This window comes from Coptis chinensis, chromosome 6 (assembly GCF_015680905.1).
Source record: "Coptis chinensis isolate HL-2020 chromosome 6, ASM1568090v1, whole genome shotgun sequence".
In the NCBI taxonomy this organism is placed as follows: domain Eukaryota; kingdom Viridiplantae; phylum Streptophyta; class Magnoliopsida; order Ranunculales; family Ranunculaceae; genus Coptis; species Coptis chinensis.
In genome coordinates, this window is record NC_141461.1 from 29115888 (window position 1) to 29134606 (window position 18719).

Sequence of the window (18719 nt, forward strand, 5' to 3'; positions counted from 1 at the left end):
CTCTGAACATATCGTGATATTTATATATCTTTTTCTAGAATATAGATAGATATAGATATCCCCAAATATCGGGATATATCGGCATATTTTGTACTATGGCTAGTTGTAGTGAAGAAGTAATAGTATTTGTCCTTAAAAAATTGGAATTAGCATATGATGTTAGAGTGTGAAATGTGTTATGTATTGAGTATTGACGGTGGTTAGGTCTTTGCACATGTATGTATGTAGGTTTAGGTTATGGTATTTTTAGTATAAATACAAAGTGTTGTAATAGTTACGTGAAGAGATTGAATAATAGAAATATTATCAGTGTGAATCCGATGAGATTGGTGTAGACAATTTAAACTTGTTCCAAGGGAAGAACTTGAACGATCTTATTAGCTCTGGTTATTTGGTAAGTATGCAAGCCTTGTTAAGCTGTTGGTTAACAAGTTTTAATTGTATCCGAGGCGAAATAAATGTCTCTTTATGTTTTCACAGATAAAAACAAGTGGATCATCATCAAAGTAGACTGAAAACTGTTACCCCTATCACTACGGAGAATTAGATCTTTATGTCGGGTTAACCCGATTGGTATAGGCGTCAAGATATTAGATCTTTAATATTCCTTGAGATACATGATCATACCTCTGTAGTAATGGTACTTGTTAACTACTAGTCGTCTAGCCGATCATAATTTCCAACCATAGGAGTCTATGGATTTCCCAAACCTTACCTACCTGCTTTTAATTTAACATTTTTTTAAACGTCTGATTTCACATTTTCTTTTCTTTTCTTGTCACAGATTATCCATATCACTATTTCTTCCAGCTATCAGTTTCTTGATTTGGGACTTGTAACTCCAGTTTATCTATAAGGATCATGGACTGTCCTGGTAATTACAAAGATCTCTATAATGCTTTGTTGGCGGAGATGGCTAGACTGAAAGAAGTAAGGGACGATTCGACGAGCAAAGGTCGACGAATGGACAGGTGGATGAAGGATGTAGAAGAGAAAGAAATTGAGGTCGATAAATTACAAAAAAAGTTCAATGAACTACCAGGAGGTATTTTTCCAACTCACATTAGTGCAAGGGATAGGTTTAGTAAGGAAGTTTGGGAAAGTCTAAAAGCAGCTAAAGCTTTAAAAGAAAGGGCTGATGAAATCTCAGAATCAATTGAGATGTTCATAAGTGAAGTAGCAACAAGAAAACCATTGCAATTTTCGCATGGGCAAATTATTAGATATACATCAAATCTTGAAACTCCAATAGGCTCCGGAGGGTTTGGAAAAGTTTACAAAGGTAAGTTACCTGACGGTGTGGAAGTAGCCGTTAAAGTACTAAACGGTGCTATTGTAATGGATGACATGGAAAAGCAGTTCAAAGCTGAAGTGAGCACAATGGGCAAAGCATATCACCGAAACTTAGCTCAACTCTATGGTTTTTGCTTTGAACCCAAAATGAAAGCACTTGTCTATGAATACATGGAGAATGGATCTTTGGATAATTTATTATTCAACCAGAAACGTAGCATAAAGTGGGAGAAGCTTTATGGTATTGCAATTGGTACAGCAAGAGGGCTCTCTTATTTGCACGAGCATTGCCCTGATCGAGTAATTCACCTTGACATAAAAGCTGGTAATGTGCTTCTTGACTCAAACTTTTCTCCTAAGCTCACAGATTTTGGATTGGCTAGGCTTTGTAGTAGGGATAAGAGTCGGGTCATAACACAATTCAGAGGAACACGCATTTATGATGCCCCAGAGGCATGTATGGAGATGCCTACAATAACTTATAGATGTGATACGTTCAGTTTTGGTATGATGTTGTTTGAAGTGTTAAGTAGGAGGTTGAATTCTGATGGTGAAAACTCCTTTAGAAGACAACTTTGGGAAAATTTTGCAAGAGGAAAAGTAGAAAAAGTTGTAAAAGAGTGTGGAATCAATGGAGAGAAGGATGAAAAAAGGGCAAAAACACTAGCTATAGTTGCATTATGGTGTGCTCAAGACTCGTCCAAACTCAGACCTTCCATGAGCACAGTGGTGAAGGTTCTTGAGGGTGAAATACGACTTCCGGCACCTCCCAATCCATTTTTTCCTTCTACTGCCAGTTCAAGTGAGTATCCATCCTTTTTGCTTGCTTCGTGCAATTCGGATGTTACTGTTTGCTATAGCATGAGTTTGCAAACAAGTAAGCACAAAAATTTAATTAGTACAGCTAACAATTCGTTCATGGTATTATTGATTTAAACATGCATAAATTGCTGTTGATTCAGAGTCATCAAGCTTTAGTTAAAAGATGGCACAACCTATGTTGATAACTTGATACACATGCTTTGATCACTTGGCCTTTCTGTCGTCCATGTTTATCACCTGTTCTTTTGCTTGTGCTTACTTTACTTCATACAAGTATCTACTTATAAGAGTTTTGTTAATCAATTATTCCATATTTGGTGATTTTATCTGATTATCCTAGTCTGCTAGTGAAGTCATCTTGTCGGACCTAAACCCCCACAGTAATTTTTCTCAAATATCCTTTCATGCCTTAGTCAAAACAATCAGATTTGTCAACGATGGTAGCTGAAAAATACTAATTTCTAAATTTTCTCTATCTGCATTGTGCATCAATTCATTTTCGTCCAAGAGATTCTTATTTTGTTTCTGTTGGGATTCAGATTCAGATTCTCATTCGTCTTGAATTCAGGTCTGGTTTAAGAGCTGTGGTGGACCTAGATTTGCATTGTGTATGGATTTCCAACTGAGTTGTCTGGTGTCAGTAGAGGTGGCCAGAGAAGAAAATGATGGATCAGTGTGGACAATTCTGTGAAGGGTTAACTAGTATTACCCCCGAACTAGATGAGCCAATTAGGATTTCTCCCCACTAGATGGGAAATTAGGGACTCCCCCCTAAGTACACACAAAAAAAAGTCAATTTGGGTTGACCGTGTTTTTTTTTGTGTATTTCGCGGGGGGATCCTAATTTCCCATATAGTGGGGGGAAATCCTAATTGGCTCATCTAGTGGGGGGTAATACTCACTGCGCAGCTGTCTGTCAAAGATGAGTCTGTCCTGTTCCACAATCAATTCTAACGTCTGTAATTCTGTATGAGGAAACAAACCTATCAATGCCAATTTAGTTTTAACCTTACTTCCCCATAGAGTCTTTTTTTTTTTCTTTTTTTTTTTAGCATCTCCTATGATCTGCATCTATGGCCTGGACGGCTGGAAGCTTCAACAACTCAAAATTGTTCTTTCTCTGGGGAGTTCCTTTCCAAGGAACAGAATGAGAACAGGGGTCTAGGTCCAATCTCATGATTGATACAAGAGACCCTAAAATACAGTGTTAGTTGAATGTGAACATAACTTACAGATGGTAAGGATTTAGCAAGTGAAATTCTAAGCATATTGAAAAAAATGAGGGATGCCAGTGATGCGCCATGAGAATTAGACTGCGGGTTTAATTAAACATCGTTCACATGGACTGTGTCCACTCTCCAGGTGCATCAACAACTCTGATATAAACAACTTCAACTTGTTCAGATCCAGTATTAGAGAATAGGATACCTTAAAAACGTAAAATATGAACCATTGACTTGAACTTTCGAAGTTGTCTTTCGTTTGTAATATACAGCTTCAACTTGTTCCAATTGCCATGATATAAGGAGCAGATCATATCTTCGGTGGAAGGAAATTTCACAAAATTTCATTCCTCCTGCAATCCTACCTAATTCCATATCCCAATTCTTCATATAGGAAAAAAGAACTCAAAGTGGGATCCAGAGTGAAGAACAACTTCTAAATAATAGACCAATCACATAGACTTGAGATTTGAGATACTAGACTGAACCATCTTCACTCTGGTTGTTTGGTAAGTACCCAGGCCTTCATTTGTCATTCATAATGAGTTATAACAGGAGAAACTAGCTTCGATATTTTGTTTTTTTACATCAACAGGTACAAGGAAATGGCCAGTAGCAGATAACGTTGTTGAAGTCGAAACTAGTTGCTCTTGTTACCAAGTAAAAGCTTCTGTTTTTTCATTTTAGTTTGTTAAATGTGAAGCTTTAGTGTAGCATTCAAGTATCAACATGTTTCAACTAAATCAGGCTAATATACACGTCAAGAAGCTGTTCTGGGCTGTTAGATCTTTAATGTTCTCTTCATATTAGATTCACTTGAAATATATATTTTTTTTTTATGTTTCAATGTATTCCCATTGTTCATCAAACCTGTTGGAGCAATGGAAGACTGGTAGAGTATTAATTAATTTTTAATACAGAAAAAGGGGGAGAACTTTATTATTTATGAAGAGATCGAATACAAAACACGCGAGTTATTCTCATATGACTTGATTATTACGATGACCAGGAGTACATCTCCTGAGTCCAATATATAGTTCTCATGAACCATCATTACCACTTCCTCTAAAGACTTAACCATGAATCTTGACTCTGACGTCTTTAACTGCTCCTGAGTCCTGACTTTACCACAAAGTATTTAAATTCTCTAGATGGAGCCAATTCTAGAACACACACAACTGACTCAGCTATCACACTCTTGACTTACCTAGGCTCTTCTAGATAGAGTTACAAATTACTGCTTTTTTGTCAAAACCTTTGAATGGAATTAGGAGATCTAATTGGTTTGCTTGACGAGGGAAATGCTTTCCAGTTATTTAATAATAACATATTTCTCTTCATTTTGTTAGTTTTGTTCATCAACTTTTTCAAAAAAGTTTTACCCAGTTTAACTTCACTTTTCCTTTCTCTTTTGCAGACGTGGCTATTTCATCTAGATTGAACACTTGTTTCTTCTATCTTCTACTAGGTTGTCCTGCTGCATTGTGATTGAAAAATGGTGATTGAAAATCTAGAAGCTGGGAAAGTTCTAATAGAATTTTTAAATGAAAGCTTAGAACCGCAGGGTATGTTTACACACGGAGTACTAAAGCAGGAAATACGGCGATTTTCACACTAGCAACTTAAAAAATACACATCAAGTTTTGAAACTCAAGTAGGTTCTGGTAACTTTGGAAAAGTCTACAAAAGTAAGTTTGCTAATGGTGGCAATAGAAAATCATTAGGGGAAAACGATACCAATTGATTCCCATTAAGATAGCTTGCACTTGGACAATCTACTATTCTAAGAAAAAAATATAATCTTTTACTATAACCAACCACCACAACCTAAACTATGAATATAACTATCACAAACAGGCAATAGAAATATAAAGTAAAACATATCACAATACAAAGATATAACGTGGTTCGGCTAATGATGTTTATTTACTTCTATAATAGCTAATCCTCATTTTATAAGTATGGGAAATAATATTACAATCACTCCTCTAAACTTTTTCCAACTTACTAAATCACTAGTCTTTCTTTACAAATTTTTCTCGTTTTCTCTCAATTTTGATTGCTTTTAAAATTGGATTTCTATTCAAGATTTGTTTTCCAAAACCTAATTTCTGTTTTTATAGTAATTTGAAATTTCGAGTGGTGTCTGCGAAATTTCGTATTTACTGTAGAAAAATCAAAACCCGACATATTCAGGTATGAGCACCGGCGTGCTCTTAGCAAGGCCAATCTGAGCTTATTTTTCCATCCCAAAACTCCACTAGACATGTTTTGTGAGAGGCTGAAAAAAAAACTATATTTTTTTCCTGCGCCTTGGTCACGACCAATCTGAGCGCGTACGCGCTCTGACTTATTCACGTGAACAGTACCTATTTCTCATTCTTCCTCATGTGAGAGATAACTCCAACATTCATGGCTGAAGTGAGTGCAATGGGTAAAACATATAATCGGAACTTAGTTAAACTCTTTGGGCTTTGTTTTGACTCAGAAATGAAAGCACTCGTCTTTGAGTACATGGAAAATGGATCTTTTGATAAGATGTTATATGAAAATAACCACCTTAGCATACCCTGGGAGAAGCTATGTTGTATTGCAATTGAGACAGCAAGAGGGCTTTCTTATCTGCACGAGCACTGCCGATGAGCAAATAATTCACCATGACATTAAGGCCGCTAATGTGTTCCTCAACTCAGATCTTTCCCTAAGGTTGCAGATTTTGGGTTGGCTAACCTTTGTAACAAGGATGTTAGTCATGTAACACATACAGGATTCAGAGGGACCCCTGGTTATACTGCCCTAGAGGTTTGTTTTCAATGTGCAGAAATAACGTATAAAGTTTTGGCATGCTGCTGTTTGAAGTTCTGCGGAGGAAGAGGAGTCTTCATGAGGCAAGAATGGTTTCCAGGACAAGTTTGGGCGAAGTTTGAGAAAGAAAAACTAGATGAATATTAAAACTGATTGTCGGTTGAAGAGAATGATAAAGAAAAGGCAAAGACATTATGCATAGTTGCATTGTGGTGCTCCTAGTTAAGGCCTGAGGATAGACCTTCCATGAGCACTGTGGTTAAGGTTCTTGAGGGGGTAATACAACCTCCACAGCTGCCACCTACCAATCCATTTCCCTATTATGATAGTATGACAGATGGTGCCACAAGAGCTAGTGAATCAACCTCTTTATATGTGTTTTCACTAGTATCTCCTGCCTCCAAATAATGGTATGATTACTAGCTAGGAGATTTATATTTATGAAATTAAGTGACTGAATGTTGGTTGCAAACGTTGGTTAGGGTTCTGTCAACCTGAGCATCCAATGTTTACAGAATGACCATCTCTAATTCCTATGAAGTCTTTACTGTATTTATTGTCAATTAAGCACATGACAATAAACAAGTCATTTTCATGCATGAACTTAGGAATCCTAATGCTACATTCTGTAATTACTATGAACTGGCAACTCTAATAAAAACTTTTAGTCATATGAATAAATTTATTTATCCTTGGTATAAGATTGGCCAAATTAACCCAATGTACTTTCAGATTGTACGAGGAAAGCTTTCAAGAGAGAGAACAGGATTTGGCTCAAAAGAAGTTTGCTCCAAGTTCCACTGGAAGAGTACCTCTCGATAGCACTCCTGAGTGCAATGCATCAATCCATAATAAGCCAAAATAGCATTTCAAAGAGGATTCCTTCCCTGTAAACAATGACATTGACAGATCACGAAAAAAAACAGCAAAAGTAATACAGCAACTGAGTCAAATTAAAAGGCTGAGCAAAGTTTCAAAGAAGAGAATGATGACAGATATAGATTAAGTGAAATGCTGAATGACTTAGATTCAAAATTCAAAAGGTCTGCAACGATTTTTGCATGGGGAAATTCTGAGTTTTACCTCAGATTTCGCTACTCTTATAAGTTCTGGTGAGTATGGAAATAACCTTTACAAAGGTCAGTACAGCAGTGGTGTGGAAGTAGCCATTAAGGTATTTAATGACCCTGGCGGCGAAATGACTAGAATTGAAAATGAATTTATGGCTGAAGTGGTAACGTTGGCGAACTTTATCATCGCAACATAATTAACTCTATTTTTTCTGTTTTGAACGTAAGTGGGTGTTTGGTTCTCATTTTTTCAAAAAAGTATTTTTTCTTAAAAAACACTTTTATGAAAAAGTATTTATTCTAAAAACAGTTTTTCAATAAACGTGTTTGGTTGTGACTTTTTTAAAATTTATTTTATCAAATCAGATCTATGTTTTCGATATATTTTGGCATATCATTAAGATAAATTCTAAAACATCTATTTTTTTGCCTTTAGCAAAAGTGTTTTGAAAAATAGTTTTTAACTTAAAAAACAAGTTTTATAATTATCATAAAACAAGTTTTTGGACCAAAAAAGTGTTTTTGGATGAAAAACTATTTTTTTTAAATAGAACGACATTTATTTTTTAAAAATGTTTTTTCACTAATAAACACTTTTTAGCAATAAATAAATAGGATCTAAACACCCCCTAACTTGATAGCAGTTATCTACGAATACATACAGAGTAGATCTTTGGACGAGGTTTTATATGAGAAGCACCTTACTATAGGGTGGAAGAAGCTGTATGGTATACGAGACAGCAAAGGCACTTTATTATTTGCACGAGAGTTGTGATAACCAAATAATTCACTTTGATGTAAAGGCTAATAACGTCCTCCTTGACTCGAATCTTTCTCCTAAGCTTGCAGGGTTTGGATTCGCTTCGGTCAGCATATTGAAACACACTCATATCTCTTTGCCTAATATCGGAGGCCCCTTCGATTATCATGTTGCCCCAGAGCTGTTGATGGGAATGGTAACTAACGGAGCTTACAAAACTGATGTTTATAGCTTTGGTTTGATGGCATTTGAAGTTCTAGGGAGGAGGAGGAGGCTCCGCAATACAGAGACTGGAGAGTGGTTTCCTTTACAAGTTTGGCAAAGTTTGAGAAAGGACAGTTGGACGATATAGTGGAGGAATGTGCCATTGAAGAGAAGGATAGATAAAGTGCAGAAGTATAAGCTAAGAGCATCTTTAGGTGGTGGTAGTATATTCTTCAAATTTGAAGAAATTTTTAAGAGAATCTGGTCGCAAATTTCGACCAACTCTAGGTGGTCGCAAATTCTATTAGCAAAAAACAAACCACGCTACATTACCACGACAGTTGGAGTGTCGCATGTACAATTCCAAAACAACCCACGCGACATTAGGAGTGGTGTGCAACAATTCCAAAAATAACACAAAAAAAAAAAAAAAAAAAATGGCGACAATACAATACCTGCGGTCGGGTCAAAAAAAAAAATTAAAAAAAAAAAAATTGGGGCGACATTTACAATGGCCGCTACATTTGCAATGTCGCTCCATATCCGCATCCAAATTGCCAAATTTGAGAACAAGCAGGTGATGCGACCGAATTTGAGGCCATCTAGAGATGGAATTCTGAGAAATTTTGAAGTTTTTCTTCAAATTTGAAAGGTTATACTACCAGTTAGAGATACTCTAATGTGTTGGAGTTATCCCTCACATGAGGAGAGAAACCGAGTCGACAGAACCGCAAACTTCGACATCCAGGAAGTCGAGGCTGGCGCGCAGGCCAGATAAAGCGCGACTTCGCTTCGAGTTCCAAGAATATAGGCGACCACCGCTTCAAAGTGAAAGGCGCGCGTGCTCAAAGTCAAAGTGGCAGCCAAGGCCTTCGAACTTCCAGTCTTCGGTAGCGACTTCGCCAGAGCGAGTGGCGCCAGCGCTGGCCAGTCTATTTTTCGTGGGCTTTGCTTACATGATACCGCCGAATTTGGTTTTGGAGATAAAACCAAAATCAAGGTTTTAGAAAACCTAACCAACGAGAACCAAACAAGTCAAGGGAAGGATTGGAATCCGGACTAAAACAAAAGAGATAACCTTTCTGGAGATACAACCACGTAAAGAGATAAAAGTGATCTAGTAAGGTGAGACCGTGTAAAGGAGAGATTGTAATCTTCCTTCCCACTTTATTAAGAACTGGCTCTTTGTGGAAGTAGGCATCATTGGCGAACCACGGTAAATCTTTGTGTTGTGGTTTGCTTTTCTTGCTTTACATTATTATCATTTGTTAATAGTTGTTTAGCGAGTTGGGCATGTTAGTATAGGTTGTAGTTGATATTTAGATTTTGTCCAGGAGTTGAATTGTGTTCATACAAGTTATATCGTGTAGTGGGGAACCGATTGGTATTGGTGTAATCCCCAACAAGTGGTATCGAGCCTTGGTTAGAATAGCCTAGGGTGTTATCGAATCTTGGTCGGAAGGTGTTTGTGAAATTCACGAGAGAAGATTTGAGGTTAAATAACTTGTAGAGATGGACCATTAAAGTGAACACTTTCATTATGATGAGTCCGAATAGGAAGAACTACACCATCCGGAAAGCCAAGATGGAAGACTTGCTATCGCAAAGGACTTGGCACTTCCCATTGAGAATGAGGGAGTAAAAACCGAAAAAGCTAATGATGATTTGAATGGAAAAAGCTTGACGAGAAAAGCTATTGGGTACATTCGACAATGGATACGCGGCGGTGTCTTTCACCATGTGGCCTAAGAGACTACGCCGCGATCATGGAAGAAACTTCGAAGACCTTTATGAGAGGAAGTCGGTGGAAACAAAGTGCTAGTCGTTAAGAAGTTTGCGCATTACCACGAAGTACCAAGAAGGTTCTTCAATGTCCGAGCATCTTAATGAAGTGAGAATATCATCAATCGGATGCATTTGATGAAGATCAATTTGGGAGACGAAGTTGAGGCTTTGTTTCTATTAGGCTCTACCCGAAAGTTGGGAGACATTAGCGGTTTCTCTACATGGAGCAACAAAGGATGGAATTGTTACCATGGAGATGGCTACCACGTCTTTGTTGAATGAGGAGACTAGAAGGAGTGCAAGAAGCAGCTCTTCTAACTTCGGAGGTCCTTTCACGCGAGAAACGGGGAGAGGTCGAAGCGAGAAAACCATCTAGTTCTAGAGGTGATGAAGTAAATCTAGGGGGTGAAGCTAGAACTCTAAGGCGAGAGGCAATGTTACTATTGTGCCACCAAAGGCCACTTCGGATATGAGTCGCGAGAACGAAGAGGGATGAGAAGAATAACCGTGTACATGAAGACATGGTGCGGAGGAACGAAAACACAGTGCGGAGATACTACCGCGACTAGTCGGCGACCCAGAGTGGGAATTGTGTCGGTCGATTGTGGTGTGTCTTTGTCTTAGTACCTCATGTCGAGGATCTGAGTGGGTGATAGATCTGGGGAGCATCCTATCACGCCACAATCGCGACAGGGATTCTTCACTACCTACGGTTGTGGTGAATATGATGAAGTGAGGATGGGTAACGATGGCCTCAAGATTATAGGCATTGGAGATGTTCATATAGAAACCAATGTCGGCTACACCTTGACACTCAAGGATGTAAGACATGTCCCCGACATACGGTTAAGCCTAATTTAATTTTGGGATATTAGATGATGATGGCTTTGTAAACTCGTTTGGTAGCGGGGTATGGAAACCCGACCCGCAGGTTCCATTGTAGCGGCCGGAGAAGGAAAGAAAACTTGCTCTCTTTACAAAACCACAGGCTAGTTTGTGTAAAGCGAAGTGAATCTGGCGAGAAGAAGCTTTCATCCGAGGCTGTGGCACGAGATCGCGGTCACATGGGCATAAAAGGGATGGAAGTTCTTGCTAAGCAAAAGGCCATGCCGGACATTAAAGGTACACATTTAAATACATGTACTTCATTGTTTGGTAGGAAAGCAACACGGGGTGTCTTTCCAAAGATTCCGTCTCACGTAAAGGACATCGCCCTTGAGCTAGTGCACCACGGACTTATGTGGTCCTATGAGAGTGAAGTCCCACCGTGGGAGCCGTACTTCTTGACATTCATTGATGATGCCGTCAAGAAAGATATGGGCCTATAGTCTGAAGACCAAGGATGAAGTACTTGGCGTGTTTGAGAAATTCCACAAACATGGTGGAAAGAGATTTGGGAAGTTGTTGAAGTGTATTATTTCGGATAATGGGGGTGAGTACATTGGGCCATTTGAAGATTATTGCCGAGTCATGGGATTCGTCATGAGCGCACCGTTCCCAAGACACCGCAATGAGAATGGAATAGCAGAGAGAATGAACCGTACCATTGTAGAGAGGATAAGATGCATGCTATCCCACTCTAAGCTACCTAGAAACTCTTGGGTAGAAGCAACGCGCGTCTGACCGTGCATGTGATCAACTGTCACTGAAGAAAGCCTCCGAATAGTGATTATCCGGAGAGAGTATGGTCAGCGAGATGTTGATTATGGATACTTGAGGGTATTTGGGTGCGGGGCATTTGTGCATATTCGAAGGATGAGAGATCCAAGCTTGATGACAAAGCCAAGCAAAGTGCATTTTTCGGGTTATGGAGATGAAAAGTTTGGTTACAAACTCTATGATCCGATTAACAAGAAGGTAATCGAAGTCGAGATGTTGTGTTCTTAGAAGACCAAACCATAGCAGACTTTGAGGAGGGTGAGAAGCTCTGAGGCTTTCACCAATGATCTTGTTGATTCGAGAACGAAGTTCCTACCTTTTGTGGAACGTCGCGAAGGCATTGAGAATGCGAGAGAACCATGAGTTTGAAGCTCATGATGAGAATCCTATTGCTCATGATGGGATAGAACCTATTGGTATAGAAGATGCAGATGAGATGCATGAACCACCACCGAGCAAGCGAAGTGTATGTATCCTCGAGGCACCCGGCCAGATGGGGCAAGGAGGTCCGACGAGAGAGAGACTAGCTTCAACCGGTATCCCACCACATGCGACGTGCTACTATCGGATGGTGGAGAACCTATGTACTATCAAGAGGCACTTGAAGGTACATACAAAGAAAAGTGGTTGAAGGCCATGCATGACGAGATGGATTCTTTGCATAAGAAATCACACTTATGAAGTTAGTTGAGAAACCCACGGGGAGAAAAGTTCTCAAGAATAAGTGGATATACAAAGTCAAGCATGAGGAGAACAATCCTCACCCAAGGCACAAAGCTCGCCTTGTTGTGAAGGGATTCGGTCAAAGGAAAGGAATTGACTTTGATGAGATTTTCTCCTGTAGTGAAGATGACTTCTATCCGGGTGGTATTGGGTATGGCCGCAAGTATGAACCTAGAGGTTGAGCAACTAGATGTTAAGACGACTTTTCTTCATGGAGACCTTGAAGAAGATGTCTACATGGACCAAACTAGAGGGTTTGAGGTCAAAGGCAAGGAGCACCTAGTATGCAAGCCGATAAAAGAGCTTGTATGGGTTGAAGCAAGCACCGCAATTGGTACATAAAGTTTGACTCCTTTATGGTGAAGCAAGGATACAAGAAGTCCGCTTAGATCATTGGCGTTTGTTCGAGAGATTTCCGGATGGAGATTTCATTGCTATTATGATGTATGTGGATGATATGTTGATAGTTGGCCCAAACATCAACAAGATATCAAAGCTGAAGAAAGACTTGAGTAAGTCCTTTGAGATGAAGGATTTGGGTCAAGCAAAGCAGATACTTGGGATCGCGGATCTTTCGTGACGTAAAGAGTGGAAAGTTGTGGCTTTCAAGAAAGCTACATTGGAAGCGTGTTGAAGAGATTCAACATGGATCAAGCGAAACCCGGTCGGTTGTCCGCTTGGTGGCCGGTTCCGCATGACCAAAGAGATGTGTCCTAAGGGTGAGCATGAGCAGAGTCGGATGGAAAAGATTCCTTATGCATCCGCGATGGGCGGTTTGATGTATGCCATGGTGTGTACTAGACCGGATATGCTTTTCGCCGTTGGGGTTGTAAGCGCGATTTACATCAAACCGGGTAAAGAGCATTGGGAAGGTGTTAAGTGGATATTGAGATATCTCAAAGGCACTTCCAAATCATGTTTGTGCTTTGGTGGAAGTAAGCCCTTACTTGAAGGCTACAGCGATGCGGACATGGCGGTGATGTTGACTTCGATGAAGTCCACCTCCGTTATCCGGGTTACTTTTGGGGAGCGGTTTCTTGGCAATCTAAGTTGCAAAAGTGTGTTGCCCCTCTCCACTACGTACGGAAGAGTATATTGCAGCCACCGAGTGTGTTGTAAAGAGTTGCTATGGATGAAGAGGTTCTTCGATTTAACCGGGCTAAAACGTAAAACGGTTTGTAGTTCTACGTGATACGATCGGCGCCATCCACTTGAGCAAGAATCCGAAGTTTTCATTCTAGATCCAAGCACATACACGTGCGTTATCATCGATTAGAGAAGTACTTTCGAAGACAAGCATTTGTGTATCGAGAAGATCCATACCGACAAGAACGGGTCGGATATGATGACCAAAGTCTTACCGAAAGGTAAGTTTGATGTTTGTTGTGCTATTGCCGGAATGGGCAAAGACACTCCTCCCCGATGATTTGGCAATTGCATGGAGGTAGCCCCTCATTTGCTCGGGAGGGGAGATTGTTGGAGTTATCCCTCACATGAGGAGAGAAACCGAGCCGGACGTAAAACGGCAAACTCGACATCCAGGAAGTCGATAGCGCCAGATAGCGCGACTTCGCTCGAGTTCCATAACATAGAGGCGACCAGCTTCAAAGTGGAAGCGCCAAGCTCGGCCTTTCCTTCCAGGTCTTCGACTGCGACTCAAGGCCAGTCTATTTTTGGGTGGGCTTTGATACAAGATTCGCTAATTTGGTTTTGGAGATAAAACCAAAATCAAGGTTTTGGAAAACCTAACCAACAGAACCAAACAAGTCAGAAGGATTGGAATCCAGACTAAAACAAAGAGAGATAACCTTTACAGGAGATACAACCCTGTAAAGAGATAAGAGTGATCTAGTAAAGAGAGATCAGTAAAGGAGAGATTGTAATCTTCCTTCCCACTTTATTAAGAACTGGCTCTTGTGGAAGTAGGCATCATTGGCCGAACCACGGTAAATCTTTGTGTTGTGGTTTGCTTTTACTGCTTTACATTATTATCTGTTGTTAATAGTTGTTTAGCGAGTTGGGCATGTTAGTATAGGTTGTAGTTGATATTTAGATTTTGTCCGGAGTTGAATTGTGTTCATACAAGTTATCTGTGTAGTGGGGGAACCGATTGGTATTGGTGTAATCCCCAACATAATGTTGTATTAAGGTGTGTCCAGAAAAACACCAATTACTTGCACGCTTTAATATTTGAGACTGTCCTGTTGTACAATAAACTTGGTTTTGGTTTTAGCAGATGGGATCCTAGCTAGCCTATGTTTCAAAAATGTCTCAATCTGTTCGGCGGCATTACAACTATCCCGTTTATAGCATCTGTTTGACAAATCAAAGTTTTCAGAGCTGAGCCAACTTCATTTCATTTTAACTTCGCCTTTGGGAGAATTGTATTGTAGAGGGAATGTAAGATACATTCTATAGTTGCACTTAATACTTTCTTTTTCAATGATGATTGCATCTTGTATTGGTAACACCACATCCTGCATCGGTGGCCGGGATAGCTGGAAGTTCCATGCTGCTCAACGCTTAGTATTGCAACTTCAGTCAGCCGAACTCCCACTTCAGTCAAACTTGCATAAAGAGGGCCATGTTGTCTATTGACTATTCATTGGCTGTTCAAAATGGGAGAACAATTTGTCATCTACTGTGGGACTTATTAATAGAAAAGAGGAAGGAAGGAATCTGTGTTCAAGTAAGTTTAAGATGGAGGCAAGAATGCAGCAGTCTACTGAATTAGTGCATTACAATGGCAACATATTTTGTTTTCACGGCTCAAACAAAAAAGATAGGTCTTATTTTAATTATTATACATTCTCATAAAACTTTCTGTGTTCCCTTACAAAGCAAAATAAATCATCAATGTACTGACCTAGTAGTATTGTGACAATGCCGTGTATAAGTGTATTAATTAACATGAGAGAACAACTTCGTAATAGATCGTCTTGCCTCCCAATCAGACAGCACGTACTTGGCACATGATCTCCTGGGGAAGACCTAACTCCCCTATGCAAATTATATTTAACGTTTCATTTTGGCAGGTCAGAAGAATAAAATAATTTTCTACAAGATTCAGAACGAACTCGGTATGTGGAACCAAACTCAGTGCCGATTTTCAATATAAAAGCATTAAAGATTTAAAGCCGATGTATTGATGTAATCAGCTAGGTGAATCGTAAGGCTTTTGTTTAGATCCAAACACACAAATTTCTAAAATAATGAAATCACTATAAAACTAAAGCCGTGAACACGTTACAACTATATAATGCAACTGAACGCATTACCATGTAATTACGAGGCGATACGTAAAAATGTATACTAGCAAAGAAGACAAACTTTTGACTCACCAGACGTCCCTTGAACACAACTTCCCACATCAACGTACTCAATTGATTTGTCTCATTCTCACTCATGCCACAAGCACACCATTAACCCTCATGTACTGACTTACGGATGGTAAAAACGTTTAGAACTGGGCGTGTTCTCGAGATGTATCCTGCATGCGGTTCAATGTCTGATGTGTATGATGTTTTACACAACATACGAGAACACACGATTTCACTTCGGGGGCGGTCATACTATAAATGGGATTGGAGAAGATGCAATGATTTTCCTTATTCAGTCCAAAGAAACAGGATTAAAACCTGATGGAGAAACATTTATGGAGTGTTCCTTGCATGCGGCGCCCTATGGAATATTCATGAGGGTGTGATGTAACTATGTAAGTGCAGTGAGCATGTTGTGAGGATAAACAAAACAAACAATTAATACATGATACTTATCAAGAAGAGACCTCCCAAAAAAAAAACCTCCCAACTAACTTATAGCTGTCTCAGAGGCATTTGCCAGGCGTTGCTGAATTTTGGCATAACCCTTTAAAACATTCTCTGTTCCCGACCAATAAAGGAATTGATTTTTCATGTACACTTCACTCTATGTATTACACAAAACTACAACTAGGATTCTGAAAGTTCCCGAAACCAAACAATATAACACTTTAATACAAAGAAATTCACCAAGGAGAGTCGACCACTTCCTGGAACATCATTTCATTCCATCTAGCCATCTTTTCCAGAGGTTCTATCATGGTATCTAATTGAGAAAGTTTAGCTCTCACAGCTCTCATGATCTCCTCCTCCGCATGAGCTCTCTAATACAGTGCTTCGTTATAGCAGTTTGCGGCTTCTTCAGATTCTATGACAACCCTCAAAAGTTGCTCAACTTGAGCACGTAAAAAGCCTACATTCATGCCAAGCTGCTCAAGCACTCCCAGACTCTTATCCCATGCTGAAAAATCATCTCGAGAGTTACTAAGATTGCAGGATTTTATAGCATCAGCAACAGTAACAGTTTCAGCAATTGCACCTACAGCAAACTTCATATCAATGCCTTCTGGAAGATTTTTGTGAAGGGAAGCACCCTGACTGCGACAGAGTTCATAATACTTTCTCTGTGTATTCTTAGAAAACTCGGAGTTAATGATCAAACCATTCACAGAGATGGTGATGCTTTCTAGATTTTTCACGTCTTTGAAGTCAAGAGTGGTATCCAAAAAGCTAACAGCTTCAGGAACTACTGAACTAACCTTTACACTGTCACTTCCAGATTCTACTGTAGGGTGTTGAAGAACAGCCAAGGAAGCCATCTTTCGATGATTTCCCTGTGTGTTTTCACATGTCCTGATGCTTTTACTTGCATTATTGTTTTTCAGTACACTATCAATAAAAAAAATAAAATGCTTGATTAATGATTACTCACTTTATGATGAAGAATGAAAATCAGAAAGATGTGGCAACAAACATAAGTATCGTAGCGAGTTTTGGATATGATAGTGTGGGAGCAAGTGCACGAAGACCATAAGCTCTTATAATGTAAATCTACATAAATGATAAAGAGACATGAAAATAAGGTAACGTTCAGGACAATGATGAATACATGTAGAAAAAAGAACTAGCATGTTATGCAAATTCATATACTTTAGGAGCTAAATAAAAATGTAAGAATCCATGTGCCGGATTTCTTTGACCAAGTTACAGAAAATGTGACAGAGCTGAAGATATGTACACTTCATTTGAATAGGCAAATACTTGAAGAAGATCAGAAGGTGAGACAGTCAAGAGGTGTCTGTTCCTAATACTAGCCGCTCTCCTACTGTTTTGTACTGGTGGAAACGTTTCACCTTTTAAAATGATGACATGGTTTCCTCATAAAAACCAGCAATACCTTTATTAATTCGACTAATAAAAGGGTCCATATCTCAATTGGATGGACACGAAATAAACATAGTTTAAGATCATCAGAATAACCATATCAGGGATATGTTTTTTTTTCCTAAGTTAGCAAATTATATCAGGGACATGTAAGATACAAGAAAAATGGATAAATAAGACTGCACTGTTTACATCACCAGAAATGAGGTATTCTTGACTAACTGGAAAACCAAATGATCTCCCTCGACCAATTTGTGAGACTTAGAGAAACCACTCCATCCATCACTTATAGCAAAGTTTCCCATACGGCATACATATTTGGTTAGACACTCTTCATGATTCTCATCAATTAAGGTAAACATGACATCTTGTTTTGGAAGGTGTAGCCTGCAGAATTCTTCTGGAAGTTCCTGCAACAGAACAACTAGAAATAACTCAACTTGTTCCAAATATGCCAATATCTCTCTCTAATATCTGGAAAAGTGAAAGAGTATCAAGAAGTTTGTGTCTACCATCCAGTCGTTAGTAGCATATGATCGGGTCATAGCTTTCACAAAGCTAGGGAAAACAGGGTCTAGGTTTGTTAGAAGCTCTTCTGCTCATTCTTTAGCGCATAACATAGCATTATCAAGACCGAGAAGTGCTTGCTCTTGTTCAAAGCTGCAAGTGAATATGAAAACTTTTTTGACAAAAGCAACTAACAGATTGTCAACAGAGACTTTGTAAAAACAACAAAGGAGAAAGAAGGAGTTTTGTACAGTTTTAGACCTTGAAGATGTCTCAACTTGAACTGAAACCACCTGTTCAAGTAACACAAAGTCTGTTCAGTAATTTAAAAATATTACCACTGAGCCGATAATATAAAAACGAATTTGGAAGGCGATGAATCTCAGAAGCCAAAGCCGTCACAACCATGCATTTTGACCCAAAAAATAAAACATAAAATTGAAAAGGGAAGGGATGCATGGCTCAAATGAAAAGACCATGTCAGTTTTTCATGTTAAAAGTAATAGTTACGTATCCAAAATATATTCAGAACTCATTAGTCAAGTTGAATTTAACTGCAGAGTAGTCTTACACTTCTAAGTTTCAACTTTCGAAGTCGAACCCAACAACTTCAGGAACTACTGAACCAACCTTTTCACTGTCAGTTATAGAGTCCACTGTTGGA

General features: G+C 39.1%; 1 protein-coding gene and 1 long non-coding RNA gene across 7 annotated transcripts; both read left to right on the forward strand.

The window, feature by feature from the left end:
* The first annotated feature begins 254 nt into the window (after positions 1-254).
* LOC147492469 (rust resistance kinase Lr10-like) lies at positions 255-3127 on the forward strand. 6 transcript variants are annotated; one of them, XM_086566604.1, is made up of 3 exons: positions 255-394; positions 785-2095; positions 2684-3127. In XM_086566604.1, the coding sequence occupies exons 2-3, from the start codon at positions 862-864 to the stop codon at positions 2692-2694; spliced, it is 1245 nt and encodes a 414-aa protein (XP_086422730.1). In that variant the 5' UTR covers positions 255-394; positions 785-861; the 3' UTR covers positions 2695-3127. The 6 variants fall into 6 exon arrangements, with proteins under 6 accessions (XP_086422730.1, XP_086422728.1, XP_086422729.1 ...); XM_086566602.1 differs by having other exon boundaries at positions 785-2170; positions 2684-2821; XM_086566603.1 differs by having other exon boundaries at positions 2655-2817.
* A 584-nt stretch (positions 3128-3711) lies between these two features.
* Positions 3712-4185, forward strand: LOC147492470 (uncharacterized). The gene is made up of 2 exons (XR_015199119.1): positions 3712-3847; positions 3934-4185. It is a non-coding gene; the product is annotated as an uncharacterized LOC147492470 (long non-coding RNA).
* Positions 4186-18719: the final 14534 nt, after the last annotated feature.

Coding starts and splice junctions, on each gene's coding strand:
- LOC147492469 (XM_086566600.1), top strand. CDS start 862: ATGGACTGTCCTGGTAATTACAAAGATCTCTATAATGCTTTGTTGGCG.